Source organism: Cyrtonyx montezumae, unplaced genomic scaffold (genome assembly GCF_038088225.1).
Source record: "Cyrtonyx montezumae isolate F1298 unplaced genomic scaffold, pur_monq_1.0 scaffold_25, whole genome shotgun sequence".
NCBI classification, from domain to species: Eukaryota; Metazoa; Chordata; class Aves; order Galliformes; family Odontophoridae; genus Cyrtonyx; species Cyrtonyx montezumae.
Genome location: NW_027071992.1, coordinates 15,799,997 through 15,827,113, shown reverse-complemented (window position 1 = coordinate 15,827,113; position 27,117 = coordinate 15,799,997). Strand labels below are relative to the sequence as shown.

The window sequence follows — 27,117 nt, the reverse complement described above, 5'->3', positions numbered from 1 at the left end:
GCAGTACTCTCAGAGGAAGCTGTGTTAGAGAAATCACACTGAATCTTTCTGTTTGAGCCTAAGTGTATCTGCACCAAGGGAAGTATTGCCATTTATCCTTACTTCATATAAAGATGTTTCATCACCTCCAGGGCTAAAACCCAAGACGCTGCATTTCTAAGGAGAGCATTTGGATTGAAACAAAACCATCCCTGAACAAATGCAGTGGAGAGATTTTTGGTCTGGTTTCCAGCACCGAGCCATGTGCTGCTCCAGCATCCCAAATCTGCCAATCCCTGCCAATCCCCATTGACATTCTGACAGGACAAAAGCAGAGAGGGAACGTGGGCACCTCGGAGGGCATGGTGGGACTGAGTGTGGTGCTGCCACTATGACTACCCTCAGATCAGAGTGGGGTGTGCTGAAGGATGTAGCAGGGTCACTTGAGGGCATGGATGTCCTTGCATCACTGTGTGCAGAACAACAGTCCCCAGCCCCACACAGAACACTGCTCCAAGGAATCAGCAAATCTCCTGCCAGCTCTGTGTCGGAGCACAGACAAGCCCGTGGGAATGCTATTCCAATTAACTAATGATGGCATTTTCCTGCAAGAGGATGATGCACTGCAGGCTCCCTGCAGGGATCAGCAGGCCAAAATGAAGGTCCAAAGCGTGGTGGCCATATGCCAGCACCCCAGCAGCTGCAGGGCATCTCCTGGCCCAGGGGCGATGCTGCTGCAGTTGGTGGATGGAACAATTTGCAGCTCTCCCCATTGCTTCAGGACAGAGTGGTTTCCAGCTGTAAGCACGGCCTGTCTTTTATGGAAGAAAGGTGATTAAGGATTGTCTGAGCTCTGGCGCCCATCTCATCTCTCCCTTATCATCCCATCCCACTTTCCCTTCTCCTCCAGTTACCCACAGCCCCAGTGTCCAGGCAAACAAATGCGTTTGGGGAGTGAGGGCTACAGTACAGAATTTCCTCCACCAGGCCCAGCGGAATTCACTAAATAAGGTGAGTTAGGTCTTCGGAGACGAAAATAACCCTCCTAGCCCGCACCTCCTATCACCCCGCGCCGGGGTGGGTGTGGGGGGCTGCCCCGCTGGGGGAAATCCCCTCCCGTGACGTCACCGGAGACAGCGTGCATCGCCACGCCCCTTCCCCGCAGTCTGATTGGCTGCACTGCCTTAGCCCCGCCCCCCTCAAGTGGGGCGGGTCTTGTCATGACCACGCCTCTTTTCCTCCATTCCCGATCTCCTATTGGCTGCTGAGATGTTCCTCCGGCCTTGCACAGCCCGGGCTGCCCGCACCGCTGCGCAGTGCTGCGCTCCATTGCAGCTCAGTGCAACCTCATCGCGCACCAACACTGCAGCCTCTTTGCACCCCGCTGCGTCCTCTGCACTTCCTATCTTCAGCCCCACTGCATCCTCAGCGCACTGCAACCTCGCAACACCCCTCTAAACCCTAGGTTTAGTGTTAGGGTTACAGTTAGGGTTGCACTGCAATTGCATTGTGTGTCACTGTGTGTCACTGCAAGTGCATTGCATTGTGTGTCACTGCAATCCACTGTGTTGCATTTAGATAGAGGTTAGGGTTGCGTTTCATTTAATTGCATTGCATTACTTCGGATTTGTTTTGCATTTCATTTAAATTCATTAGATTACATTGCATTTCGCTACACTTCAGTTCATTGCACTGCGTTTCACCGCATTCTCATTGCCCCCAGCCACCCACCGCCCCCATATCACATGTCACCTCCTGCCAGGGAGATGTCCCCTCCCCACACTGGGTGACCTGTGTGCCTCTGTGTCCTGGGACTAGAGGTGGAGGCTACATGCTTTCCTGGGATCAGAGCAGAGCACATAGCAGGGCTTCTGAGTGTCCCCATTGGCACTGGCAGTGTCACTGGACCACCACACGTGAGGCAGGGGAGAGTGCCACTGGAGGTGGTGGACTTTCCCAGCGTGGCTCGCCCCCACTGGGCTGGGAGCCAGGTGTTGGAAAGGTGACAGACAGGTGGTAGCACACACCATCCCCACTCGGCACACACTTGGGTACGCATCGGCCCAGGGGAGTTTATGGAAGGCTGTAAATAGAGCACTTCCCCTTCTGCTCAACTCGAAACCTTGAGGACGGGGAGGGGAAAGAATTGGTCAACTGGCACTGCTGGTACAAAAGCTATTTTTAATGTTATTAAAATCTGTGTCTTCTATAAACTTCTAAAATCCCCAGAGCTCCTGTTATAAAGATTTGTGCCACAAGCATGCTCATGGCAGGGCACAGCCTGAGCCAGGGGATGCCTGGCACTCCTCTTTGGGATCCGGGGAAGCACAAGGCAGCCCAGAGAGCAGTGGCACCGAGGGGCTGCCCCCCAAAAGGGGAATGTGGGGAGCACTGTGGCTGGGGGGAACTTGTGGCCGGAGCAGCAGCTGGTGCAGGGTCTCACCCACCTGCACCAGGCTGTGTGAGAGGAGGTGGAGGTGGGAGACGGTGTCACTGGCAAGGCTCTCCAACAGCGCCTGCTGCTGTCGCGATGTCTGCAGAATCTGCACCAGCAGCTGCTGCACGCTCTGCAGCAGGCTGGCCACACCAGAACCTGCAGTGAGAGGGTGGTCAGGGGCAGCCCGTGCTCAGTATGCATCCAAAGGGATCTGCAGGCACAACTCACCTTGCAGACTGGCATCTGGCACATCCTCACCCGCCACTGTCTGCTCGCTGGGTCTAGGGGAGCCAGGGACTGCAGTGGGCACTGTCAGCACACTGTTTCCTCCTCCCATCCCTGGGGATGTCTCAATGGGGAAACCTGCACCGGGGTTTGGCATGGAGGATGCAGTGGGTTTGTGGGTCCACCAAATCCCCTGCTCAGCTCCAGCTGCCAGGGCTCAGATCCCTGCTCTAGCTGAGCACAGAGCAGAGGGCACATGCTCTTACCTGCCTTCTGCTCAGAGCTTTCCTGTTTCAGGGAAGTGTGGCAGCCTGCAGAGAGCAGATTCAAAGTGTTACCAAGGGTTGTTTCCCTCTCCAGAACACATGAGCTTGGTGGCCAGGGTATGGTACTCACCCAGGAGGGGAAGGATAGGGATGCAGTGAGTGGTGTCTGCAATAAGAACTGCATCAGAGCCTGCAGGCAGGGATGAGAGGGGGAACCGGGGCAGGGGAAGCCTTACGTGGGATGGCTGTGGAGTCAGGCACTGCTCCAGCGTTGTGCTCCCCGCAGGCTGCAGAGAGAGCAGAGAGGAGACGCAGGGTCTGTTGGGACCTGCTGGGAACAGTACCAGCCTGGGATCTGCCCTGCTGCACGGCCAGCCCAGCATGCCCTAGCCACAGCTCCCCAGCACCCTGCAGGGCCTCGATGTGTCTCATGAGCTAGAAACAAAAGCAGGAGTCACTCACCCACCACTGCAATGCAGCCACCTCCAGGCTAGAAGGCAGCAGCCGCGCAGCAGTGCACAGCCAACTACGCAACAGATTGGGACTGGAAGTGAAGAAGAATCCCACATCCACTTGAAACTGCAGGGGGAATTTAGGGAGACAATGTAATTACCCAGTGCGGATGCTGGCTGGGGTGCAGGGGTTCATTCCCCTGTTTTTGGGAGCCTGGGGACAAAGCAGCCAGGGTTCCTGTTTGCAGGGAGCTGTTTCACCCTGATGGCTGCTGGCTCGGGGAACAGCAGCTACTGCCTTCACCTTCCTGCACAAACCAGGGATGCAGCCTGCATCACCTCAGGGTCGACCCCTGAGAGCACCCATCCAGTTGTATGCAGGTGGAGATGCTCCCAGCTCTGACCTTCACCCAACTTCCTATCTCCTCTGAAGTTTTGTGGTGTTCCTGCGGCCAAGGGCAGCTGAAGGCAGGGGGCTGCACACTCTGCAGTGCTGCACAGCTGCAGGAGCCCCCTGAGCTGCAGCAGGACCACATCCCTGCCAGCTGCATGCAGTGCTAGTAGTCCTGAGGCTGGGTCAGAACTGGGGAACTCCTCCTGCCCCACACCTTCATGCTCTGCGGCTAGTCCCAACACCTCCATCCATGCACATCCCTACTGACAGGTCCCTCCTGGGGATACCCCTAAGCCCGCTGTTCCCATCATGCTGGCGGGAGCCGTGGCCGTGCAGCCCGGTGTGGCAGGGCAGAGTGGTACTTACAGCTCTCTGGCTCATCTTTCACATGCCACAGCAGCGGAGACAGCAGTGTGCCCTGGGAATCTGCAGAGAAGAGCTTCAGCAAACAGGAATCGAGGGTTCCCACAGCCCCACAGCCCCACACTCTAGGTACCTGGTGGTACAGGTGAGGATGGAGAGCAGGCAGCAGGGACCGATCTGCGCCTCCTGGGGGGCAGCTTCCCCAGGTCTGGAAGAAGAGAAAAAGCTCCAGCGCGACCCCGGCCGTGCACCCATCCTCCCCACAGCCCCGGCACCCACCCAGCAGCCGCCGCTCGCGGAAAACCGGTCTCCCGGCAGCCTTCCAGATGCTCTTCATGGCTCGGTAGTGCGGAGGCAGGCGGGGAGAGTGCAGTCCGGCTCTGCGTCGCGTCTCCCGCTCCGAGTGGAAAGCTTGCTTAAGTGCCTTCCACTTGGAGCGGCACTGGGCCACGCTACGGCTGTAGCCGGCCGCCGCCAGCCCACGGGAGATCTGCTGCCACAGAGCCTCGTTGGGCCGAGAGGTGGAGGCCATCAGCAGGGCGGCCTCCCCTGAGCCCCCCACCAGCGCCAGCAGGCTGCCGACCTCCGCCTGCGTCCAGGCTCTTCCCCGGGGCATGGCGCGGGGCGAGGCCCCGGGCAGAGGGGGCCGCACCGAGAGCCACGCTGGGGATGGGACCCGCTGGGGACCACACACCGGCGATGGCGGCGGGAGCCGCACCTGGGTCCACCGGGAGCCACACTGGGAATTGCACCGGGAGCTGCCGGGAACCGCCGGGAGCAGCAAGGAGCATGTGCGGCCCCGGGAGGAGCCGCTGGGAAACGTAGTCCTGGCGCGGCGGGGCGTGCGCATCCCTTGAGCGTCCATCCCCGCGCCGGCAGGGACCGGGGCTCCAGGACGGAACCGGCAAAACACTAATCCTAACCCTGACCGTCAAACGGAAACCCCGACCGTGCTGTGGAGCTCACCCCCAGGGCACCGTGGGGATGCCCGTCGGGGCAGCCCTCAAGATGTGGGGGAGGGGAAGGAGCACCCCATCCCCCGGGTTTCCAGGGCTGAGCTGCAGCTGCAGCCCCATGCAAAAGAGGTGGCAGAAACCACTTCTGCACACAGCCACACTGCTCTGCTGCTTGGGAGAGAACCTCGTGTCCTGCTCCCAGAGGCTCCCGTCACTGCTCCCAGTGCAGGCAGAGCAAGCAGCCTCGAGAATATTTCACGTCCCTAGACCTCGCAGTTAGCACTGTGGTCTCAGGACTCCTTGTGCCAGGGTGCCAGCCTGCACCCCCCCAGGGCTGTCACCCAGCTGGTGTCTCCGGAGACTTCACCAGGAAGTGACACTTTCCATTTTGCATCACACTCGGCTGCCAAAGAGGGAGTCTGGGGAAGGGGTTTTGCTGCCCCCCCAACCCCCATAGTTGTGGGGCACGCAGTCAGAGAAAGAGGGAGGGATGGAAGAGGGTGTCATGTATGCTGAACTGCGCCTGCCCCCCACACCAGGTAAGGGCACACTGCTCCCTGTCTTGCTTGCCAGCAGCACCCCACCCCTCTCTGCTGCTCCCTCCCTCCTGCACACCCTCTTGCCCCATGTCCACACTACGAACTGCCTGCTCTTGGTGTGGGGGGGGGCACACACTACAGCCCACTGCATGTCAGTGTGCAGGTAGTCACCCGCTCTGCTGCCTTCCCTGTGCCACGTTTTCATTTCATGTCAACACTCTGTCACCCTTTGGGGACAGAGCCTGGGGGAAGACCCCCTCTGCATAGATATTAGGGTGTGGTGGTGGTGGGGAGGGGGGGTTCCCCACTGTTGCCTCTCAGTCCCAAATGGCATTTCCTCCTTTCAGCTCCTGTGCAGACGGTGCGGATGCCCTGGCACTGGGCAGCCCTCAGCCTGGGATCCCTGTCCCTGCTGCTCCTGCTGGCACAGATCATCCTCGTTGGATTAAGCTTCCACTGTGAGTGCCCCTGTGTCCCCCTCTCTGCCAAGGGGCTTGGTGTCACAGTTGGCACCATGGTTCTGTGTTCATCTCCTACTTGCTCTGTGCGTCTTTCTGCCTGGGGCAGAGGGATCTGCAGGTCTGGGGTTTTGGGGCAAAAAGGAAAAGTGGTGGGTGACGGGTAAACCACCTTGATCTTCAGGAGAGGAAGGCAGGAGGGTATGGGAAAAGTGTGGGCTTGGGGGGGACAGCAGGACATTCTGCTCCATAACCTGGTGGTGGTGTGAAGATGGGATGTGATGATAAAATCAAAAGACAGAACCACTATCTCCAAAAGCCAGCTGTGTGATGAGCTCCCACCTGCAACAGTGTTGGCCAGCTTGGAAGGCTTGCCACCAACAACTGGGGATGCTACTGTGCTTGGTCTTCTTTTGCAGATCTGACTCAACAGGCGAGCTGCTGCCGTGGTCCCCAGTGCATGGAGAACTTCAGCTCTGGGCTACAGGCTTTGCAAGGTAGGAGAAAGGCAAGTGTGGAGTCCTGTCTGTGAGGTTGGTGGCATCCTGGCTGTCCCCTGCCACTTCAGTGCCACCACCCACAGGCTGTGTTTGTGAACAGGGAGCTGCCAGTTCTGCCCAGCTGGCTGGCTGTGGCATGCAGGGCACTGCTACTACTTCTCCTCAGCCAAAAGGAACTGGGAGCAGAGCAAGGAGGACTGCTGCTCCAGGGGGGCACAGCTGGTCACTATCCAAGCCAACAGCACACTGGTGAGTACCCCTACCCTGGCTGCTCCAACCTTACCATGGCCATTGGGTGACATCAGTGTCCCCACAGTGATCTACCAGCACTGTCTCTGTTCATGTGCCCAAAATCCAGCTGGGATCTGGATGCTGTGCCAGAGCCAAGTGGCTGTGGCTAGGTGACCCTGAGGAGCTCATGTCCAACTCCACTTGTGCAGGCTTTCCTGACACGTGTGTCCCATATGGATGTCTTTCACGTGGGGCTGAAGCGGAGCTCTTCCAGGTTTGAATGGAAGTGGCTGGATGGCACCATGCTGAAGGGGTGAGTGCTGCAGGAGGCTGAGGAGATGACGGGGACAGCCAGCCTGCCGGCAGGGAAGTGCTCCCTGGGTCAAGCCCTTGCCTCCCACTCTTTCCACCTCACCACACTCTCTCCACGCAGGTTCTTCCCAATTCAGAGCTCCATCAGCTCCTTCCTGGCCTGCGGCAGAGTGTCGGGATCAGGGCTGTCTGGTGGCCACTGTGGGGAAGCCCATGGATGGGTCTGTGAGAGAAGTGCTGTCACCCTGCAGTTGCTGCAGTCCTCACCACCCGCTTTCCTCTGGGGAAACACCACCTACACCTGTGCAAGGCTTTGATGACCATGGGGACACTCAGCACCCAGCACCCACCCTTGCCTGCCAGGCACCCATGGCATTGCCTCTGTTCTCACAGCTCCTCATCCCTCCCGTATGCTTACTGCACATTGCTAATAAACTCTGACACATTGTGGCTGGCTTTGGTCTTTAGGGTTGGGGTTCAGAGCTAGCATGCGTCCAAATGTCTCAGTGGCCTGGTGGCATGTGGAGCAACTCCTGTGTGAGCTGGAGCAGATGTTCTGGTGCCCATCCTCCCAATGTGGCAGCAGGCTGGCAACTCAGCAAGGACATTCCTGGTTGCATCCTGCACTGACTGCTACCTGAACATGGAACGGGTAATGGGATGGGGAAGAGGGCATAGAGGGAAGAATGGTCCCTCTGTGGCCAGGGCTATGGAGCTCCTGGTGCTGCACAATGAAGGTGTTCAAGGCCAGGTCAGTGCTTTGCTCACTCCTATCCTCCCAGAGAGAAAAGAGTCTGTAAGGTCCCTCCCAACCTGAGGCATTCTCCATTCTATGATTCTGTGATGTGACGCTGAACAAGACAGAGTCTGCTGTGCAGACAGAGCAGTGCTTTTGCCCACTGCACAAGACTTGCATCAGGAAGGAAACCACATTTTGCAAATCAGTCAATTACTTCTGCTTTCCCATAAATCAAGAACCACCCCATACTTGGTCATAAGATATCATTTGACTGCAGTGGGTAGAAGGAAGAGTTGTTGACCTGTTTCTGCTGGGGGCAGAACCACTGGCAGCCCCATGTCCCAAAGCGTCATCTATGCTGACCTGAGGTTCACCAAGGGGCCGGGGGGACATGGCACAGTCAGCCAGGTGCTGGAGGCAGGTGAGAGCCATGGGAACCCCGCACCTCCCCACATGGCCAGCATCATCACCTCACTGCTGCCTGACCTTCCTCCCACAGCCAGCACAGATGACACAGACAGCCCCTATGAGAATGTTGTACCGGGGTCGGCACCCACAGGGACAGCAGGCAAAGAGACCCAGCACAGCCCAGGTAAGCACCCAGAGGGGGACAGGGGTGGGGTCACCGATGAGGACAGGGGGTCCTGCTGCCCCTCAGCAGTGTGAGTGACTCATGGTTGCTGGTGTGATTTGCAGAGCACTGGTCCCGGAGGAGATGCATCCCTGTGGGGCTGCTGGCAGCCAGCTTGCTGTTGGTGGTGGCCCTGGTGACTCTGGGGACCTGCTGTGAGTGGGGACAGTGTGTCTGGGGAGGGGAGTGCTGAGGCAGGGTGGGGGCCAGAAGGAGCTCAGGGCTGGGAGCCAGGGGTGGTGTGGCTTTTCACTTGTCTTCCTGTGCTGCCTGCACTGCATGTGCTGCCTGCTTCAGCCTGCCCTGGATTACCATTGCTTTCCTTTGCTTCTCAGTAGCTCCTATCATCTTTCCATTGTCTCCCATTACATTCTGTTGCATTATATTCATTTCCTTTGCCTTCCATTGGTTGCCATTACCTTCCACTTGCTTCCTACAAATTCTCATTGACGCCTTCCCATAGACTTCTCATTGTTTCCCATTGTCTCTCACTACCTTCCCATTATGTTCCATTGGTTTCCATTGCTTCCTATTGCTTGCATTCCATTCTAAATCGTACCCTCTACCTTCCAGTTCTCTTCTGTCCTTCTTGCTCCCTCCTGTTGGATCCCATTGCCTCCCAATGCCTTCCCATGACCTGGTATTACCTCCCATTGATTCTCATTGATGCCCATTGCTTTCCCATTAACTTCCCATTTCATTCCATTTAAGTTCCTAGTGTTTGCCATTCCTTTCCACTTCACTACCTTCCACTACCACCTACCTAAATTACCTTCCAAATGCCTCCCATTGATTTCTACCACCTTTTATAATTTCCCATCACCTCCCATTGCCTTCTAGTTTTCTTCCCAGTGCCTCCCAGAGCCTTATGTTAACCTCTGTTGGTTTCTGCTTGCCTTCCGTTGTTTCTTACTGACTTCCTATTGCCTCCCACTGCCCTCCATCGCCTCCCATTGAAGCCCATTGAATTCCACTGCGTTCCCATTGACATCCTGCTCTTTTCTCCTGCCTTATTTCTGTCAATCATTGATTTTTACTGCCACTCAATGTTTACTAATTGACTTTCTGTTGCCTCCCATTGCCTTCCCATAACATCCCATCAATTCTCATTACTGTCCAATGGATTTCCCATTGTCTCACCTCCCCTTGATTCCCCTGGGGTTGCCATACATGCCCCACACCTGGCCATGACCCATGTCCCCTACTCAGGCTGCCCCATTCCCATGCCCCAGCTCACCATGCCCTGTCCACAGATTGGCAGGTGACCCGCCAGCTGCGGAACATGTCCCTGGAGCAGGACAATGAGCGCAACCGCTTCTCACAGGAGGCACAGGCATGGGAGCAGAGCCTGGACCAGAGACAGCAGGAGCTGGCACGGGTGCAAGAGGAGCTGCAGCAAGCATGGCAGGAGGGCAACAGCAGCCAGCAGGAGCTGGCCAGGTCGGAGGCCAAGCTGCTGCATGTCACGGGGGCTCTGAATGTGACCCAAAAGGAGCTGCAGGATGTGCAAGGGGAGCTCAGTGCCATCAAGCAGGCAGTGAGCAGCCTGCATGTTTGCCTGAATGCAGGTAGGGGCCTGATGTAGTGGGGAGGGGATGGTGAGGTGCCTGGGGGATGCAGAGCCCATGTCTGCAGGTGGCCAGCTCCTGAGCTGTGCCACTGTCCCCAGACTGCTGCCCCTCGGGCTGGCTGCTCTACCGTGGCAAGTGCCTCTTCATCTCAGTGGTGAAGAAGAACTGGTGGGACAGCTATTGGGATTGTAAGGGGAAATCCTCCCTGCTGCTGGTCCAAGGTGGATGGGAGTCATGGATGCTGCCGGTAGGTATGGGGGCTGCAGATCCCCACAAAGTGCTCCCACCTCCTGCTGCCACCACCCTGCTGCATGGATTGCTGGGAACACAGCTGGTCCCAGCACTCCTGGCCACTGGGAATGGGGCAGGCACTCAATAGCTTCTTTTCCCACAGCATTTTCTGCAAGCAGATGGTGCCAAGTACTGGGTTGGAGGAAGATATCAATATTATATAGATCTTCTGTGGCTAGATAAGAAGCCATTATACCAGTAAGTCAGTCCAAGTGGCCATCTACACCTCTTACCTTGGTCAGCCAGGGACAGATGTGCTACCCCCTGCCTGTCTGTCCCTGCTCAAGGAATTATGTTCAGGCAGAGACAACTCTGGCTCTCCTTGTTTTCTGGGAGGGCCTGGTGACTGGCAGTGGGTTGAGGGTGTCATCATGTATGTCACCCAGTCACATCTCACCTCTTCCTTCAATTCCAGGTCAGAGTGGTTTTCCCAGTGTGCAGCAACAGCCAATGGAAAGATAAACAGCACATACTGCAAAGATGCTAATCGATGGATCTGTGAGCAACCCCCGAAGATGAGCAGTGTATCAGAGAGCCTCTTTCCTCTGCTGGCTGAAGAGTGACTCCGGCACTCCTTCTCCATTTCAGGACTTGGAGACAGAAGCTGGAGACACAAAAGAAAGATAACCTTCCCCTTGTGCATGGCACCATGGGGAAAGAGGGTGTTGGTGTTTTAAACCTTGCCTTCCTGTGTCTCACACTCATGCCCATGCTTAATACTTGGGAATAAACTCAGGGCCTTCAGCAGTTAATTCAAACTCTTCACAACTTGACATTCTGTCTAAGAGAGGTTGTTTTGTTCCTGGATAAGCATCTGGAGCCTCAAAGCAGAGTCTCAGCATCACACAAGCCTTGAGGAGATGCACTATACCCTACTAGAGTTGATAGGTACCTAACAAGGTAAAAATGCTGATTAAAAACTTAGCCAACAGGAATGTGTTCTATTAAATATTTATTTTTACACAAACCTTGCTTTAAAATACAGGCAAATTCTCCAGACCATTTTATCAGTGCTTTGCCACACATTGGAAGCAAGGTATGCACAGCGCAGGGATATTTCTGCAGGCAGCACAGCTGCTGTCCCCTAGCCCTGTGACACTGAGGGGCTGGTAGAAGGGTCAGTCGTCAGCCAGGAGAAGAGTGATGCTCTCAGACACGCTGCTCAGCGTTGGGGGCTGCTCACAAATCCATGAGTAAGACTTCCTGCATGGTGAGATCTGCATTTTCCCAGCCACTAACAGTGGACAATTTGCATGGTCATACCTAGGAGACAGGACACGTGTCAGAGAAGCAGGGATAGCATCCACCGCCTCAACCCACCTTTGAGTTCCTGCACGGAGGACACAATGAAGGGAGTAGAGTCCCCTTCCTGACAGTGGTGTTCTCTGACCAAGTCCCTCCTGGTACCAAGTGGATGAGCTTGTGAAAGGCACTGAACTGTGCACTGGGATTTGAAGCTGAATCTGAGCAGCCCCACCTGGGGAGCATGGTGCCACACCCCATGGGTAGGTTCAGACTAAGGCTGTTTGGAGCACTGTTCTAAGGCAGATTTCAGGAGTTGAAAAGGCATCTTGGGGGTATAGGAAAAAGAGGAACCTGTGCTTCCAATGCTTGGACCAGGGACAGCTAGATTTGCACATGGAACATCTTGCAGTCTCATACAAAACTAACCACTCCAAACGAGAAGTATCTTCTTTCCTGATCCAGTACTTGGCACCATCTGTTTGCAGAAAATGCTGTGGGAAAAGAAGCTATTGAGTGCCTGCCCCATTCCCAGTGGCCAGGAGTGCTGGGACCAGCTGTGTTCCCAGCAATCCATGCAGCAGGGTGGTGGCAGCAGGAGGTGGGAGCACCCTGTGGGGATCTGCAGCCCCCATACCTACCGGCAGCATCCATGACTCCCATCCACCTTGGACCAGCAGCAGGGAGGATTTCCCCTTACAATCCCAATAGCTGTCCCACCAGTTCTTCTTCACCACTGAGATGAAGAGGCACTTGCCACGGTAGAGCAGCCAGCCTGGGGGGCAGCAGTCTGGGGACAGTGGCACAGCTCAGGAGCTGGCCACCTGCAGACATGGGCTCTGTATCCCCCAGGCACCTCACCATCCCCTCCCCACTACATCAGGCCCCTACCTGCATTCAGGCAAACATGCAGGCTGCTCACTGCCTGCTTGATGGCACTGAGCTCCCCTTGCACATCCTGCAGCTCCTTTTGGGTCACATTCAGAGCCCCCGTGACATGCAGCAGCTTGGCCTCCGACCTGGCCAGCTCCTGCTGGCTGCTGTTGCCCTCCTGCCATGCTTGCTGCAGCTCCTCTTGCACCCGTGCCAGCTCCTGCTGTCTCTGGTCCAGGCTCTGCTCCCATGCCTGTGCCTCCTGTGAGAAGCGGTTGCGCTCATTGTCCTGCTCCAGGGACATGTTCCGCAGCTGGCGGGTCACCTGCCAATCTGTGGACAGGGCATGGTGAGCTGGGGCATGGGAATGGGGCAGCCTGAGTAGGGGACATGGGTCATGGCCAGGTGTGGGGCATGTATGGCAACCCCAGGGGAATCAAGGGGAGGTGAGACAATGGGAAATCCATTGGACAGTAATGGAATATAATGGAAATTGATGAGATGTAATGGGAAGGTGGTAGGAGGCAGTGGAAAGTTAATGGAAGTTCACTGGGATTTGGTAGGAATTACTGGGGGCAATGGAATGTAGTGGAAGACAGTAGGAGGGCAATGCAAGTGCAATGGGAAACAGTGAGAGTCAATAAAAAGCAAGGAAAAGCCAATGGAGGGGATATAAGGCACTGGGAAGAAAACTAGAAGGCAATGAGAGGTGATGGGAACTAATGGAGAACAATGGGAAAGTAATGGGAGGCAAGTGAAAGTAATGGCAATCCGTGGGAGGCAATAAAAATTAACGGGAGGTAAAATGAAGGAAAAATGAGGCAAAACGAGGCAGTGAGAGTTAATGGAAATGAATGGAATGTAACAGAAAGGGATGAGAGACAATGGGAAAGTGATGGGAAGTACTGGGAAGCAATGGTAATCCGTGGGAAGCTGATGCAGGCAGCACATGCAGTGCAGGCAGTAGTGGAAGAAGCAGGCAGCACATGCAGTGTGGGCAGCATGGGGCAGAAAAGCTGCAGTGCTCCCGGCTCTCAGCCCTGAGCTCCTTCTGGCCCCCACCCTGCCTCAGCACACCCCTCCCCAGACACACTGTCCCCACTCACAGCAGGTCCCCAGAGTCACCAGGGCCACCACCAACAGCAAGCTGGCTGCCAGCAGCCCCACAGGGATGCATCTCCTCCGGGACCAGTGCTCTGCAAATCACACCAGCAACCATGAGTCACTCACACTGCTGAGGGGCAGCAGGACCCCCTGTCCTCATCGGTGACCCCACCCCTGTCCCCCTCTGGGTGCTTACCTGGGCTGTGCTGGGTCTCTTTGCCTGCTGTCCCTGTGGGTGCCGACCCCGGTACAACATTCTCATATGGGCTGTCTGTGTCGTCCGTGCTGGCTGTGGGAGGAAGGTCAGGCAACAGTGAGGTGATGATGCTGGCCATGTGGGGAGGTGTGGGGTTCCCATGGCTCTCACCTGCCTCCAGCACCTGGCTGACTGTGCCATATCCCCCCAGTCCCTTGGTGAACCTCAGGTCAGCGTAGAGCACACTCTGAGCCATGGGGCTGCTGGTGGCTCTGTGCTGAGGACCTCGCTGCAACTGCCTGTTGTAGGGTGCAAAGGAGAAGTGAGGTTTTGCTTACAGAAACAGAAGTTGGCACTGAGTGCTGGTGGAAGCAACAGAGAGGCACAGATGCAGCTACCTGCACCCTGTCATTGGCCTTGCAATGCCAGAACATCCCCTCCCACACCCGAGAATCGTCACGGTCCCCTGGATTCACTGTCATTTGGAGCTGAGCCGTGGGGTGCAGCAGGGTGAGGGCAGAGACTCACATCTCTGCGGCTGGAGTGAGTGGGTGGGAGCAGGTCAGCCACACAGGACTGATCCTGTCCCATGTGGACATGGCCCCTTTTTGGTCCCTGTGGTGGGATCTGACTACTGTGATGGGTAGAAGCATTTTCCCCTCTGTGTCTGAAGGGGATTTCCATGCTGCAGCCACAGCTTCTGCTCCTCGTGACACACAGGGTCTCCTGAAGAAGAACAGTGCTGGTGGCTCTCATTGTACTATCCCCACCAGCGGATCTCTCCAGGGTACCCCTGGACACTGCTCCCCACTCTGACATCAAGGACAGCAGGATATGTGTCCCAGGTCCTGAAGATTCATAATGAGAGGCCCCATTGCTGTCCCTTTAGAGTCATAGGAATCTAGTCCAACTGTCAGCCCATCTCCACCATGCCCACTAATCATGACCCTCAGTGTCGCATCTCCACATTTCTTGGACATCCCCAGAGCCAGTGACAGCTCCAGCTCCCTGGGCAGCCTCACCACTCTTCCTGAGAAAAAATAGAACAAATTTCTACTGATACCCAATCTGACCCTCATCCTTACCCCCATTCCAGCACTTCAGTGGTGGCAGGCAGATTGGTGGCGCTCAGGAAATACCACTCAGATCTTCCAGCCATCATCGTGTCCTCCCTGTGCACCAGCCACCTAGCAGGACGTGCCCAGCAGGACATGGCCCACCTTTCTGGAGATTAGATTGAAGCTGCTGAAGCTTTTTCTTTGCATACTGTTGTGGGAGAAGATCCATATTCCCTGTTGAATGAAGGGATAATGCTCACCATGAGCACCTTCAGTCCCCAGAGGAGCATTTCCAGCACTCCTGTGCTCGGCTCTTCTTCAGCCCTCCCCAGCCTTTGGGTGCAGCCCTGCTCAGTCTGTACTCACACTGGGCTGCCCGATACTGTCATGTGTTCAGGAGACTGTGACAGCACTCAGGGCGTGGGAGGGGATGTGCTGGTGATGCTGGGCCAATGGCAGGGTGCTGGTCCCCATGGCCGTGCCTCGCTGGTCCCATCTGCTGTGGCCCGGCGCCAACTTCTGCTTCTGTAAGAGCCGGCCTCACTTCTCTTTTGCACCCTGACCCAGGGTGCAAAGGCCACCACAGAGAGCAAGGGGAAAGACAGCAGGTCTCAGAGCTTGTCTGCATGGCCCAAGGAGTGCTCTACACTGACCTGAGGTTTGCCAAAGGGCCAGGAGGCCGTGGCACAGCCAGCCAGGTGCTGGAGGCAGGTGAGAGCCGTGGGATCCTCACACCTTCCCGTATGGCCAACATCATCACTGCATTGCTGCCTGACCTTCCTCCCATAGCCCTCTGTATGGACGAGGCTGAGAGTCCCCATGAGAACATCACACCGGAGCTGATGCCTGTGGGGCCAGCAGGGGAAGGGGCCCGGCGCAGTCCAGGTGAGTGCCTGTATGGGATGGGATGTGGGAGGTCATGGTGTGGGCAGTGCGTGTTGCCTCAGGGCACTCCCCATTCTCTTCTTGGAAAGAGGAAGTGCCCACACTGTGCCACCACATTGCCACCATGCTGTTTGGGGATGCCCAGGAGGTGACGGAGGGTGACGCGTGGCCACTTGTCTTGCAGGGTGCTGGTCTGGACGATGCTGTGTCCCTGCAGGGCTGCTGGCTGTCAGTCTGCTGCTGCTGGTGGCCGCCGTGGTACTGGGGGCCTGCTGTGAGTGGGGACAAGTGGCACTGGGACATGGGGACAGGGAGGGGTAAGCACCAGATAGGGTGGGTGGCACAGACATGCCAATGAAGATGGAACTAGGTCTGCTTGTCCCAGCTGCCCCAAGCTGCACTTTGTCCCTTGCACATCATGGGTACTTCCTTTGGCTGGCATCACTCATACTCCTCACCTGGTTCTTCTTTCCCATTCTCCTGCCTTCATCCTGCCCCAGCTTGCTCCGATCCTACCCCAGCCCACTCTGCCAGACCCTGCCCATCTCAGTCTGTACACTTTCTAGCCTTCCTCATCCATTCCCATTCAGTGGGGCCATCCACTGCCCTACCTACTCCATAACCAGCCCCTTGCCTCCCACCCTGGCTGCCCTGTCCCTATGCTCCAGTTCACACTGTTCTGTCCCCAGACTGGCAGGTGACTCGCCAGCTGCAGGACACATCCCTGGAGCAGGCGGCCGAGCGTGGCCACTTCTCTCGGGAGGTGTGGGTGAGGGACCAGAGCCTGGAGCAGATGCAGCAGCAGCTGGCACAAATGCGAGAGGAGCTGCAGCGAGCGTGGCAGGAGGGCAACAGCAGCCGGCAGGAGCTGGGCAGGTGGGAGGCCGAGCTGGCACATGTCTCAGGGGTCCTGGATGCAACCCAGAAGGAGCTGCACAGCGTGCAGGGAAGGCTGAATGCCAGTGAGAGCACCGTGACCCTGCTGCGCTCCTGCACGGCTATAGGTATGGTGATAGGGCAGCCTCAGCATCCCTGCAGTGTCAAGGAGTGGATGATGGTTTTTTGACCATGGGGTGGAGATGGGATGGTCGAAAGGCTGGAGCTCTGCAGTAGATGGGGTTCTGCAGACACTGGTGAGTGCCTGAGCTGAGCTGTGCTGCTATCTCCAGACTGCTGCCCCTCGGGCTGGCTGCTTTACCGGGGCAAGTGCCTCTTCATCTCAACGGATAAGAAGACGTGGGATGACAGCAGAGCAGAGTGTGAGGAGAAATACTCTCAGCTCCTGATCACCAAATCCTGGAGTCGCTGGACTGTGCCGGTAGGGAGTGAGAGCTGAGGGCTGGGGCATCACAAAGCTGGGGGCATCCAACAATGTGGGACGTCCTTGGTGCTCAGTGTGGGGCAGAGGCTGCTCAGGTTCTGTGGGAGAAAGAAGGCTCTGCAGCCCCTAAACTCCATGGAAAAATGCCAAAAGCCTCTCTTGCCTCTTCTCCAGAGCTTCCTGAAGAATGCAGACACTTCATACTGGATTGGGCTGCAGAAGAACAAGTACCCCTGGTACGAATACGACTGGCTGGAGGAAGGGGAGCCAGATGGCGAAGGGCTGACAGATGCCTGGCTCTGGGTGGACGGCTCGCTTTTTGAGAGGTACCCCATGTCCATATTCCCCTCTTCTGGTGAGGGTTGAAGAAACACTTTACATCCCTCCAGTGCCAAATGTGTGAGCACTGGGCTGAGATGCTCAGAGCCCATGCAATGGGAATGCTGAGTCTTGTGCCTATGGGAGGTGGAACCTGCAAATTCTATTGGTGTCTAAGCAAAATGGTTGAGCCCCATCTCTATTGCCCACACATCACCCTGGTCCTCCTGGAGGTGAAATCATTGCTCCCTGCCCACGGGGTCCTGGGTTCCTCCCCTTCACGTGTGCCACTAGCCCAGGTCGCCTCTGCTTCCTCTTGTGGTGTCTGAAACTACTGAGGAGGAACAGCCCCGTCAGCCCAGCCCCTGCCCGTCCCTCCACCCCGAGCACACAGGGAGCACCTCTGGGGTGAGATGCTGATGGCATGGGGCAGCTCTGATGCGGTGTGTCCCCATCCAGACCCTGGCAGCCAAAGTCCAATGGGTCATGTGCTGTCATCAGCCATGGGAACATCAAGCCGGCATCGTGTGAGGGGCCAGATGACCTGCACCTCTGGATCTGCGAGAAGAAAACAGGGCCCAGCTCCCCATTCATGTGATGACAGCAGTGACACTGTGAGCTCACCCCACAGTGCGCATGGAAGGCAGCTAAGGGGAAAGATGGGGGAAACCCCATCCCAGCCCCACTGAGCACATCCTTCCCTTGCAGTGCTCGCATCCGCTCTGCTTCAGCTTTCATGCAGCACAGGAGCCCAAGGATAGAGCCGCTGCTAGTGTTGGCATTTGGGCGTTATTGCTAATTAGAGAGTAGAGTGGTGACCTTTAGGATGGCACCACGTGGCCATGCACTTCAAAAGCAAAAGCAGCATCCATTGCCAGACACTTTGCAAGACAAGTCATGGGGAATTTAAATAGCTGCCATGCACGTGCAGAATAGCCCCGATTTATGTTCAGCCTGGTGAGAGCAGAGGAAGTTGTGTTCTATTATGAGGTTGTGCGTGCCATATTTAGTTGATTAATTGGTATGTAAATCTCTTTGCTTGAAGAGCACAAGGCTGTTAAAAGCATTTTAGAGGTGCACGTGTCGCTCCGCGTTGTCCACTAGCTGACCCCATAGTGTAGCAAATAAAGAGACAAAGCTCCTCTGCTGCTTGCTTTCTTCTTCACCAAAACGACAAAGACCCTACGGTGCATATCCAATGATCACAGAACCATAGAATCATAGAATCATTAAGGATAGAAAATGCCACTAAGATCATCTTACCCAACTGTCAGCCCATCCCCACCACACCTACTGAACGTGTCAAAAAACTACACCATACCACAAATTGGAATTCCCCAAAACCAGTTTTACTGAAGCTGACTCAACTGAGTTGGTTGCGCTGGTGTCACTGAGCCAAGGTTGTCCCAGTGGGACACAGCCAGACCAAGTCCCTGTCACCCCCAGACTGAGGCTCCCCACCCCACTCAGTGAGTACCCCAAGAGACACAAGCATCAGCCTGGCTTGCTGGGACATTCAGTTTTTATTGAACACTTTAAATAAGCTGGGTATATATTACTAGCCATTATCATTATTAATAATAAAAAAAAACACAACAGTTCTGCATTCACCAGTGCGTTGTGCGGGAGGGAGGAAAGCCGGCTCCCACTCCTGTCCCTCCCTTATCCCCTGGCCACTCAAGAGATGCTGGGGGCTGCAGGGTGCCCTCAGCTTGGGGTGAGCAATGTGGATGAGACCCTGGTGCTGGGCAAAACAGCACCCATGTGCTGGGGGCTCAGCGCCCAGGGACCCCCAGTACCGGCCCCCTCCCTGGTCCTCTGCATACCATGGTGTTTTGTTCACCACTGTCAGGGACCAGGTGTGTATCCTATACTTGTGGGGTGGCAGCTGGGACCCCATTGCTCACATACACAAACAACTGCTACACACTCCCTGCCCAACCCTGCTCACCCTCAGTCTGAAGGGCTGAGAGCCCACTGAGAGCGAGCCCATTGGGACAGGGGGAGTCCCACAGGCTTCAGACCTGTGAGGACCTGGCCCTGCCACCTGGGGCAGCATGTTATTGCACTTCAGCCCCCTAAGGTTAGAAAGGGCTTCCATGTGCTGAGTGAGCTGTGATGGAGCAGGGGGGGCACCCCAGGCTCCCAGCAGGGTCCCCAGCACTAGGACTGTGCCTCAGGCAGCTTCAGGCTGGGCTCCGCTGACCCCTGCGCTTTCTGGAGGCGGTCGTGGCAGAGGAGGCTCTTGGCCTCACAGTTGAGGTTCTGGTAGCGGGGTGGGCTGGGTGCCGGCCGGTGACAAACGGAGGCAAAGCTGAAGGGCCCCAGGCAGCAGCTGGGGCACGGCAGCACCTCGTCCTGCTCCAGAACCATGCCAGAGCTGTGCCCGGGCAGCATGGCTGCATGCTCCGTCCGCTCCAGTGTCACTGCTGCACAGGGGATGCTGAGCTCGGAGAAGCCGTGCTCCAACCCACTGCCCCAGGACAGCGGCTTGCTGACCGCTGTGGAGTGGTGGTTGTTGAGGAGCCGCCCATTGAGCGGCTCTGGCTGCCACAGATTGCTTCCCGAGGCCAATGTGCGGATGAAGGTGCCACCAGTAGGAGCTGGAGTGTGGAGCTGCGGCAGCGGCAGCTCAGGGTGGTGGGGAGCGCAGTCCACCCCAGTGCTGGACGGGGTTCCCGGCTCTCCGCAGTCCCAGCAGCTCTGCTCTGGGGCAGAGGGCCGCGAGGAGGACCTCACGCCCAGCGCCAGGCCCCCACGGTGGGGCAGCTCAGGGGAGGCGGGCAGTGAGTGGCACTTGCGGGGCGGGGTGGTGGGTGCTGAGAAGTCACACTGCACCTCCACAGCCGGCTCAGGGGTGACAGGGGTGGCAAGCTGCAGCGGGGTTGGGGGGGGCAGGTCAAATGTGAGAGAGATGACCGACTTGCTGGGGATGTCAAAAAGCTTGATCTTGCCCCCCTTCAGGTCCTCGCGCTGGGAGAAGGGGTTGACGCGCGGAGGCGTCTCCTTGGTCCTGGCCTCGCTGCAGGGCTCCGAGATGGGTGATTTGGGGGGGAAGACATCAGAGTGGCTGCGGGACAGGTGCTGGTCCGGCTGCAGGTGCTGCATCCCCAGCTCACGCAGCGGGGACTGCTCAGCGCGGCCAGTCGCCCTCATGGCCACTCCTGGGTGGAGGCACAGGAGGGAGTCAGCAATGGAATGTGGGGATAATGTGGGCAGAGGGCAATGGAGCTCTGTCCCACAGACTTTCTCCCCCAAAACGATGGGCAACCCACACTCCTGGGACACCCACATACCATTGAGGGCAGGCACTGTGCTGGGTGCGGGCACGCTGTCCCCGGTGCTGAAGAGGGTGGCTCTTGCACCCTCAGGGCCCAGCTGGTGCTGCAGGATGCCCTCCAGGCACTGTGTGATTTCCAGGAAGGAAGGGCGAGAAGTGGGCTCCATCTGCGGGAGGGAGGAGACCCTTGTGAGGCTGGGTGACCCTCCTGCCCTCTGGGGGCAGCTCCCACCACAGGTAGGGGATGGGAAGCAGGGATGAGGGCATCGCGCCGCAGGGGCTCACGCTGCAGCAGTGGAATGCCAGCTGGAGGAAAGCCACTGGGCAGTCGTTTCCCACCATGGTGCGGAAAGTGGTGATGTCCAGGCCAAAATCCTGCTCCAAGGAGACAAGGAAGAGTGAGGCTGGGTGCCAGCGATGGGCTGGGTGCAGCAAGGGGGGGGACCCTGCGGCCACCCCCAGTGTGGACAAGATCTAAGACACAGATTTCCTTTCACACATATGTGCCCAGTCCTGGTCCTGCCATGCCCTGCCCTTGCTCCCCATCCCAGTAAGTCACCTCTGTGCGGGGCAGGTAGTCAGGGTCAGCGGGAACACGAGCGATGGTCTCGCATAGGATGATGCCATAGGCGAACACATCAGCCTGCAGAGTGAAAAGTTGCAGGGGGTGGCAGCCTGATGCCATGCAGCCCCCTGCTGCAAGCCCTCCCCTCAGGAGCCCCCCTCAGGATGCCCATCTCCTTTCCCTTTGGGTGCCCAGATGGTCCCACACAACGTCACCTTCTCATTGTAGATCTCCCCACGCAGCACCTCGGGTGCCATCCAATACGGAGAGCCCACCACAGCCAATGGCTCCTTCTCACTGCCCTCGCTGGAGAAACAATGGCATGTTAGGATCCCACATTACCCTCTCCCTCCTCCTCACACTTCACGTGTCCCACCTGTCCCACCACAGGGCCACCAATACTATTCCTTCCTCCATCTGCTCCTGGCCATTCCCACACATAGCCATCCCACATCAGTGCTTCCACCAGGTATCATCCCACCATCCCCATTCCCACACAAACATCCATCACTCCCCTGCTCCCGCCCCAAGCAAGCTGGAGCCCCTTGCTTGGAGGATATGAATGGACAGACAGACCTGTAGGTGGGGATCTTCTCTGCCAAACCGAAGTCTCCCACCACAGCCGTGTAGCCATTGGCCTCACAGCGCACCAGGCAGTTCTAGGGGCACAGCAGGACCCCCAGTCAGTCCCCACCTCAACACCACCACTCCTGGAATGCATGTAAGCACAACTCATGGCATCAGGATGCTCCGTACCTTGGAGGTGAGGTCACGGTGAAAGATGCCCTTAGAGTGCAGGTAGCGCAGGCCACGGGCAATGTCGAGTGCCAGCTTGACACGCGTGGACCAGGAGAGGGGCACAGGGCTGTCCAGCAGCTGCTCCAGGTTCCCACCATTGATGTACTGGTGGGAAGAGCCATGGACTTGCTGCACCCTGTTCCATTCCACCAAGGTGGTGGGTCCCCATTTCTCTCCCCATTGCTCCCCCAACCGCACATCAAGTGCCCTAATGGCCACCAACACCCTCTCCCTGTCCCCATGACCAGCATCCCACTCTCACCTCCGTCAGCGCATGCAGCTGTCCCTGGTGCACACACACCCCCATGAACCTGTGAGAAGAGAGGAGCTGAGCGTGACCTGGCAGAATCCAGCCTCACAGCAGCCCCAAGTCCCAGGGAATGGGACAAACCTCAGGATGTTAGGATGTGAGAGGCGGTTCATCAGCTGCACCTCCCGCAGCATGTTGCCCCGGTTGCTGGTCAGCTTGTTCATCTTCAGCACCATGATCTGCCCGGATTGGCGGTGCCGCACCTGCAGTGGGAGCTCAGCTCTAGGTGTCCCCACAAACCCTAAGCATGGGGCACCCCTGGGTTAGTGGGGGGCTCTCTGAGCACAGCAGAACCCCATGCCTATGATGCACAACCCATGATCCCTGGAGCACCCCATGTGCTGTGCTCCCCCTGCCACATGCCCAGACCCTCAGAGTCACAGTGGCAGCCCAGTTCCTGGTGTGCAAGAATGGATCCTAGCATGGGCTATACAGACAGACTCCACAGCAAGGGGTTGAGGACAGAGGGAACGCACGCTTCCCCAAGCAGCCCTGGAGGCATGGAGCTTGGCTGATGCTGTATATTTAGCCAGCCCGAGGCTGTCACATGAGCTGGGGGCTGGCTCCCAGCCAGGAACAGCAGCCACGAAGGTGGCCAAACACGGACACTCCTGGCCTGCTGTGGTTCCTAACACGTGTGGGGTGAAGGGTCAAGCGTAGGGTCCCCTGTCCCTGTGCCAAGGGGATGGCACGGGGGGTTCCCTAAGCTGGCACTGGGGGAAGGATGGGATCTTCAGCAGCTGCCTGGCAGGGCACTTGCTCAGCCCCAGCTGCACCCCAGCACACAGAGACACGGGCATTCCTCGGCATTTCCGTCAGCTCGCCGCTCTTCTCCTTTTTAGTCGATGCTGCTCGAAGCTGCTGTGCTGGGCCCTCCCCACATGCCCCCCCGCCCAAACCCAGGGCTAACCACGTGTGGCCCATGCACATCAGCTGAGGCTCCCTGCATGCATGCAGCACCTCCTACTGAAGGGCTCGGGGGGAAATTAGGAATAAGGACCCCTCTCTTATTAATCCCTGCCTGGTTGCACTGAGGCCAAACCAGCCCTGGGCAGGGTTGGAACAAGTGGCAGCACAGCCTGGCTCATGGAGGGGCTCTGAATAATTCAGTAGCAGCTGCCACCCAGCTCTGGTTACACTGCAACACCTCCCCACCAGCCTGTGGGACCTCCATCCCTTGGCACAAGGGAGGACAGTGCGCCCCAAAACCCACACTGAGCACCAGACCTGTGCCTAGAGGGAGCCCAGCCCCATGCCACCTGCAGCCCCACAGATGTTGAGTGTCGAGCTGAGCCGGCAGCGCTGCCCTCCCACACATCACAGGGCTGGCAGGACTGGATGGGTTGGTCCTGGCGTGGCACTGGCTCCTCCCAAGCGCTGACAGCTGTCTCAGCCCTATGGGTGCCATGCATATGCCTGGTAGCACTTGCCATGGGGTGGCTGTCCACCATGGGAGTAATCAGATCCAAGCCAGAATCAGGGAGCAAACCTCTGGTAGGTGCTGGATGGCAGCTTGTGGCCTGGACGTGCCCGCAGCCCAGTTCTTTGCTCATTAACCCTGCCATGATAATAGGCTGGGTCAGGTCCGTGTGCACACTACATGGTGCTAATGCCATAATCCTGGAGGATCGTGGGCGAGGGAGAAGATCTAAGGGAAGACCCTGCTGTGGGATTTCCCGCTGGGACCCCAGTGGGTCCCCAAGCAGCACAGTGTGCTCCCAGTGCCCTGTTCCCACCCAGGCCGGGCTCTGGCACCATCCCAGCAGCCTGGATGTTCTCCGGAAGCAGTGGTGGCCCTCAAGTATAGCAAGCCACAACCCCATGTGACGTGCACATTTGTGTTCAGGGGGTTTCCATCCTCCCCCTGACACCGGCAGAGGAAGGCAGCGGGCAGCAGAGCCTCCCTGGGCAGCACGGGTCCCCCCTCGCCTCTCCATGTGCTGGCCCTGTGCCCAGGAATCCCAGCACATTCCCTAGAGCTGAGCTCAACTGAGTGTTGGGGGAGGCAGTAGCCTGTTGGCCCCAGGCAGCAGCCAACCCTCAACCCCTGACCATGCTCCCCAGCACCCCGTAGAGCCCCCCATGCCCCATCCCACCTGCGACACTGCATCCCCATGGCCCCATCCCATCTGTTGTCGTGAAGGCTGGGGGAAGGGATGGGGTTGGCTGCAGCCCCAGACTGGGCACAAGGGATCTGGGCTCTTTTAACAGTGGAAATTAGAGTCTTATTTAAAGAGCATGCTAATCGGAGCGAGCAGACGGTCCTGCAGCCTGCACTCCTGGTGAGACACAGGGCAGCACCAGCACCTGGGGATCCCACCTTGAGTAAAGACTGGGTGCTCTTCTCGTCCCCTTGTCCCAGTGTCCCCATGAGGATGGGCACAGGGGTGCAGGTCAAGGAACAAATGCCACAGGCAACCCTGACAGCTGCATCTGAGTTTGTGGGAATCCCAGCAGTGCAACAAGTCTCACACTGGGCGTGACTGGAAAAGCTGCTCCCCATGCAGAAAAGGCAAATCCTACAAGAAAGGGTTCCTCTGGGGAGCACAAGAGTGGGGAGCCCAGCCAGGCCACTCACACTGAGCACCTGAACACCAGCAGCACTCGTCTGCCTGGGTTTGTTTCCCCATGCTGCTGCTCCACCCAGCTTTGTGGAATGAGATGAGGTCTGCCAATGAAGGGCACCAGAGAAGAGTTGTGTCATCCATGAGTTGCACTGGTCATTTGTGAGTAAATAGGAAATCTCAAAGGTTGGCAGGGAAACCAGCGGAGATGCACAGGGGGCACCTGAGCGAGGGCCGCCCCCGATGGCTTACGGGGCTGTGCACAATGGCAAGCTGTATCCCAGAGACAGCTACTAGGGAGGATGGGCATGCTTGGGTACAGCCCCAGGGGAAGGCAGGGTGCTGCAAGGAAGGATTCAGAAAGATGCAACAGCGGGTTAAGGGCTAGAGAAAATGTCTGGCACGAACACAGCCGGCTCAATCTGCTCTGTCTATCAGTGAGATGGAGAGGCGGCTCGCTGCAATGCCCGCATGCCCAAGGAAGCAGGTGGGCCTCTGGAATCACACCGAGAACCAGCCGTTGCCGGGAGCAGCAAGGGCCAGCTTCACAGGGGCACGGCTAGGAGCACCCCAGGGACAGCAGCTATGGCTCAGCCACGGGTGGGCAGGGGAACGCCGTCAGATGGCTGTGCTGTGCCAGCACTCTGGGGCCAAGCCAACTGGTAAAGGACACAGAGGTGTGGGCCCCTCCTCATTCCCCACACCCACCAGGGATGGAATGAAGCAGGGCCGAGCAGGCAGCTATGAGTGCCCACAGCTGTGAAAAGCACTGTGGGGTGGAGGGAGGTGGGTGGAACACTGCCCCATGCTGCATTCTCCTTGCAAGACTAGGGCATCATCACCCCACCAAACCCCACTATGCTTAGTGCTTGGCCTCAACCCTCTGCACCTGCAACAGAGCCCGCCCAGATGCCTCCTGTTCTGGCTGCTGCTGCTCCATCCAGCTCCCATCCCTGAATCCTTTGCTCCCTCAAATTCTTTGTGGACACGGCCCCAGCACTGTGAGAATGCTGTGGGAGCAAAGGCGGTGAGCATGGAGAAACCATGGCCTGGCAAAGATCCGGGAGCATCCATTATTAAAGGTCCTAGCTTTATTAAATGCCTCCCTCTGCTCCCAGGTGCTGCTGTGTGCTCACAGCCAAGGATCAATAGGAGGAGCCCAGCCAGTGGCGAGGCCACGGCCCTGCAGGAGCGCGAGGGATGGCCATGGGGAGGGTCCTCTCTGCACGGCCACCATAGCCACAATGCAGGGCAGCGCTTGGGGGGGAGTGTGGGGGAGGGGTGCTGCAGAAGAGCTGGGGGGGTCCCGATCCAGCAAAGCTGTTATCGGAAAGGACTGAAGCCACAAGGAGCGTAAAGCGTTACATAGCACACTGAGCACAAAAACATGTGCACGCACATCTCCTTGTGAAAACAGCACACTGCTCCTCGACGGTGCACGGGCTGGGAGTGCCATCACCACTGCCAGGATCTCAACTCTCCCCACAAACCAGCACCCACGCACCCCACACTTGGGCGCGGCCAAGCGCAACCGACCCCACTCCAGCAACCTGTGCCCATCCCCACACAGTGGCACAAAGGCAGCCCCGCGATGCCGTTCCCTTCAGCCAGACCCCGCACACCCACCTGCCCCGCTCAGGCTGCACGAGGGGGCGGCCGCAGCTCCGTCCTCCGAACCGGCTCCAGGATCCCCCACCGGGGCATTCCAACCCGCTCCCCACCGGCCACCCCCCTCGCTGCCCGCTGGTGGCAGCGCTCCGGAGCTCCGCGCCCGGCCTGGCTGTAAACACCGCTCCCCTCCCCCGGGGAACAACAGCCCCCGCGGCCGCGGGGCTCTCCCGCAGCCGCCGCCGGGCACCTCCTCGCCCCCGGGGGTCCCCGGCGGTACCGCGACGCCCAGTCCCGCCCCGCCCGCCGAAGGGATGCTCGGTGTCCGCGCACACCTTGAACACCTCGGAGAAGAAGCCGGTGCCGATCTTCTCGCAGTAGAAATCGTCGATGCGCGCCAGGGTGGAGACGGCGCTGCGCAGCGCGCGGTACGAGGAGGGCCGCAGCCTCCCGCAGCCCTGCCACGGCCCCGCCGCTTCCCCCGCCTCGCTCTCCTCGGGCCGTTCCCCTCGCAGCGCCGAGCCGGGCCTCCGCGGCAGCTTCTCCCGCTCCATGTCGGCCCCGCCGAGCGGCCCCCGCGCCATTCACATCCCCGCGGGGTCACGGCCGGGGCCGCCCCGCCCGGCCCGGCCCCGCGACGAGCAGCGGCGG

At 58.0% G+C, this 27,117-nt stretch overlaps 6 protein-coding genes across 14 annotated transcripts; 3 read left to right on the top strand and 3 right to left on the bottom strand.

The window, feature by feature from the left end:
- Nucleotides 1-2,147: 2,147 nt before the first annotated feature.
- On the bottom strand, nt 2,148-4,996 carry LOC136050887 (uncharacterized). Its single transcript, XM_065740079.1, has 8 exons — nt 4,396-4,996; nt 4,250-4,324; nt 4,120-4,179; nt 3,144-3,194; nt 3,038-3,073; nt 2,908-2,952; nt 2,645-2,779; nt 2,148-2,572 (listed from the first exon to the last, which is right to left on the bottom strand). Exons 1-8 carry the CDS (start codon nt 4,979-4,981, stop codon nt 2,244-2,246), a joined length of 1,317 nt encoding a protein of 438 aa, XP_065596151.1. The 5' UTR covers nt 4,982-4,996; the 3' UTR covers nt 2,148-2,243.
- Nucleotides 4,997-5,464: 468 nt separating this feature from the next.
- On the top strand, nt 5,465-7,562 carry LOC136050890 (killer cell lectin-like receptor subfamily G member 1). Of its 3 annotated transcripts, none has more exons than XM_065740087.1 (6): nt 5,465-5,611; nt 5,959-6,069; nt 6,489-6,566; nt 6,736-6,818; nt 7,010-7,113; nt 7,234-7,562. In XM_065740087.1, the coding sequence occupies exons 1-6, from the start codon at nt 5,563-5,565 to the stop codon at nt 7,427-7,429; spliced, it is 621 nt and encodes a 206-aa protein (XP_065596159.1). In that variant the 5' UTR covers nt 5,465-5,562; the 3' UTR covers nt 7,430-7,562. The 3 variants fall into 3 exon arrangements, with proteins under 3 accessions (XP_065596159.1, XP_065596158.1, XP_065596160.1); XM_065740086.1 differs by having other exon boundaries at nt 6,670-6,818; XM_065740088.1 differs by lacking the exon at nt 5,959-6,069 and having other exon boundaries at nt 5,466-5,611; nt 6,670-6,818.
- Nucleotides 7,563-7,919: 357 nt separating this feature from the next.
- On the top strand, nt 7,920-11,287 carry LOC136050892 (B-cell differentiation antigen CD72-like). Its single transcript, XM_065740089.1, has 7 exons — nt 7,920-8,272; nt 8,351-8,443; nt 8,548-8,637; nt 9,736-10,050; nt 10,152-10,300; nt 10,448-10,542; nt 10,760-11,287. The coding sequence occupies exons 1-7, from the start codon at nt 8,188-8,190 to the stop codon at nt 10,905-10,907; spliced, it is 975 nt and encodes a 324-aa protein (XP_065596161.1). The 5' UTR covers nt 7,920-8,187; the 3' UTR covers nt 10,908-11,287.
- A 531-nt stretch (nt 11,288-11,818) lies between these two features.
- LOC136050889 (B-cell differentiation antigen CD72-like) lies at nt 11,819-14,103 on the bottom strand. Of its 4 annotated transcripts, XM_065740084.1 has the most exons (5): nt 13,931-14,103; nt 13,760-13,852; nt 13,566-13,655; nt 12,478-12,792; nt 11,822-12,376 (listed from the first exon to the last, which is right to left on the bottom strand). In XM_065740084.1, exons 1-5 carry the CDS (start codon nt 14,013-14,015, stop codon nt 12,096-12,098), a joined length of 864 nt encoding a protein of 287 aa, XP_065596156.1. In that variant the 5' UTR covers nt 14,016-14,103; the 3' UTR covers nt 11,822-12,095. The 4 variants fall into 4 exon arrangements, with proteins under 4 accessions (XP_065596155.1, XP_065596157.1, XP_065596154.1 ...); XM_065740083.1 differs by having other exon boundaries at nt 11,819-12,322; nt 13,760-14,103; XM_065740082.1 differs by having other exon boundaries at nt 11,820-12,376; nt 13,760-14,103.
- A 1,261-nt stretch (nt 14,104-15,364) lies between these two features.
- Nucleotides 15,365-18,892, top strand: CD72 (CD72 molecule). Of its 2 annotated transcripts, XM_065740081.1 has the most exons (8): nt 15,365-15,528; nt 15,607-15,702; nt 15,887-15,976; nt 16,392-16,706; nt 16,872-17,020; nt 17,198-17,349; nt 17,801-17,971; nt 18,050-18,892. In XM_065740081.1, exons 1-7 carry the CDS (start codon nt 15,444-15,446, stop codon nt 17,937-17,939), a joined length of 1,026 nt encoding a protein of 341 aa, XP_065596153.1. In that variant the 5' UTR covers nt 15,365-15,443; the 3' UTR covers nt 17,940-17,971; nt 18,050-18,892. The 2 variants fall into 2 exon arrangements, with proteins under 2 accessions (XP_065596153.1, XP_065596152.1); XM_065740080.1 differs by having other exon boundaries at nt 17,801-18,892.
- On the bottom strand, nt 18,846-27,117 carry TESK1 (testis associated actin remodelling kinase 1). Of its 3 annotated transcripts, XM_065740069.1 has the most exons (10): nt 26,802-27,116; nt 22,376-22,497; nt 22,247-22,295; nt 21,943-22,089; nt 21,763-21,845; nt 21,402-21,492; nt 21,181-21,264; nt 20,907-20,996; nt 20,638-20,788; nt 18,846-20,505 (listed from the first exon to the last, which is right to left on the bottom strand). In XM_065740069.1, the coding sequence occupies exons 1-10, from the start codon at nt 27,048-27,050 to the stop codon at nt 19,505-19,507; spliced, it is 2,067 nt and encodes a 688-aa protein (XP_065596141.1). In that variant the 5' UTR covers nt 27,051-27,116; the 3' UTR covers nt 18,846-19,504. The 3 variants fall into 3 exon arrangements, with proteins under 3 accessions (XP_065596141.1, XP_065596140.1, XP_065596142.1); XM_065740068.1 differs by having other exon boundaries at nt 18,846-20,788; nt 26,802-27,117; XM_065740070.1 differs by having other exon boundaries at nt 18,846-20,788; nt 22,376-22,535; nt 26,802-26,825.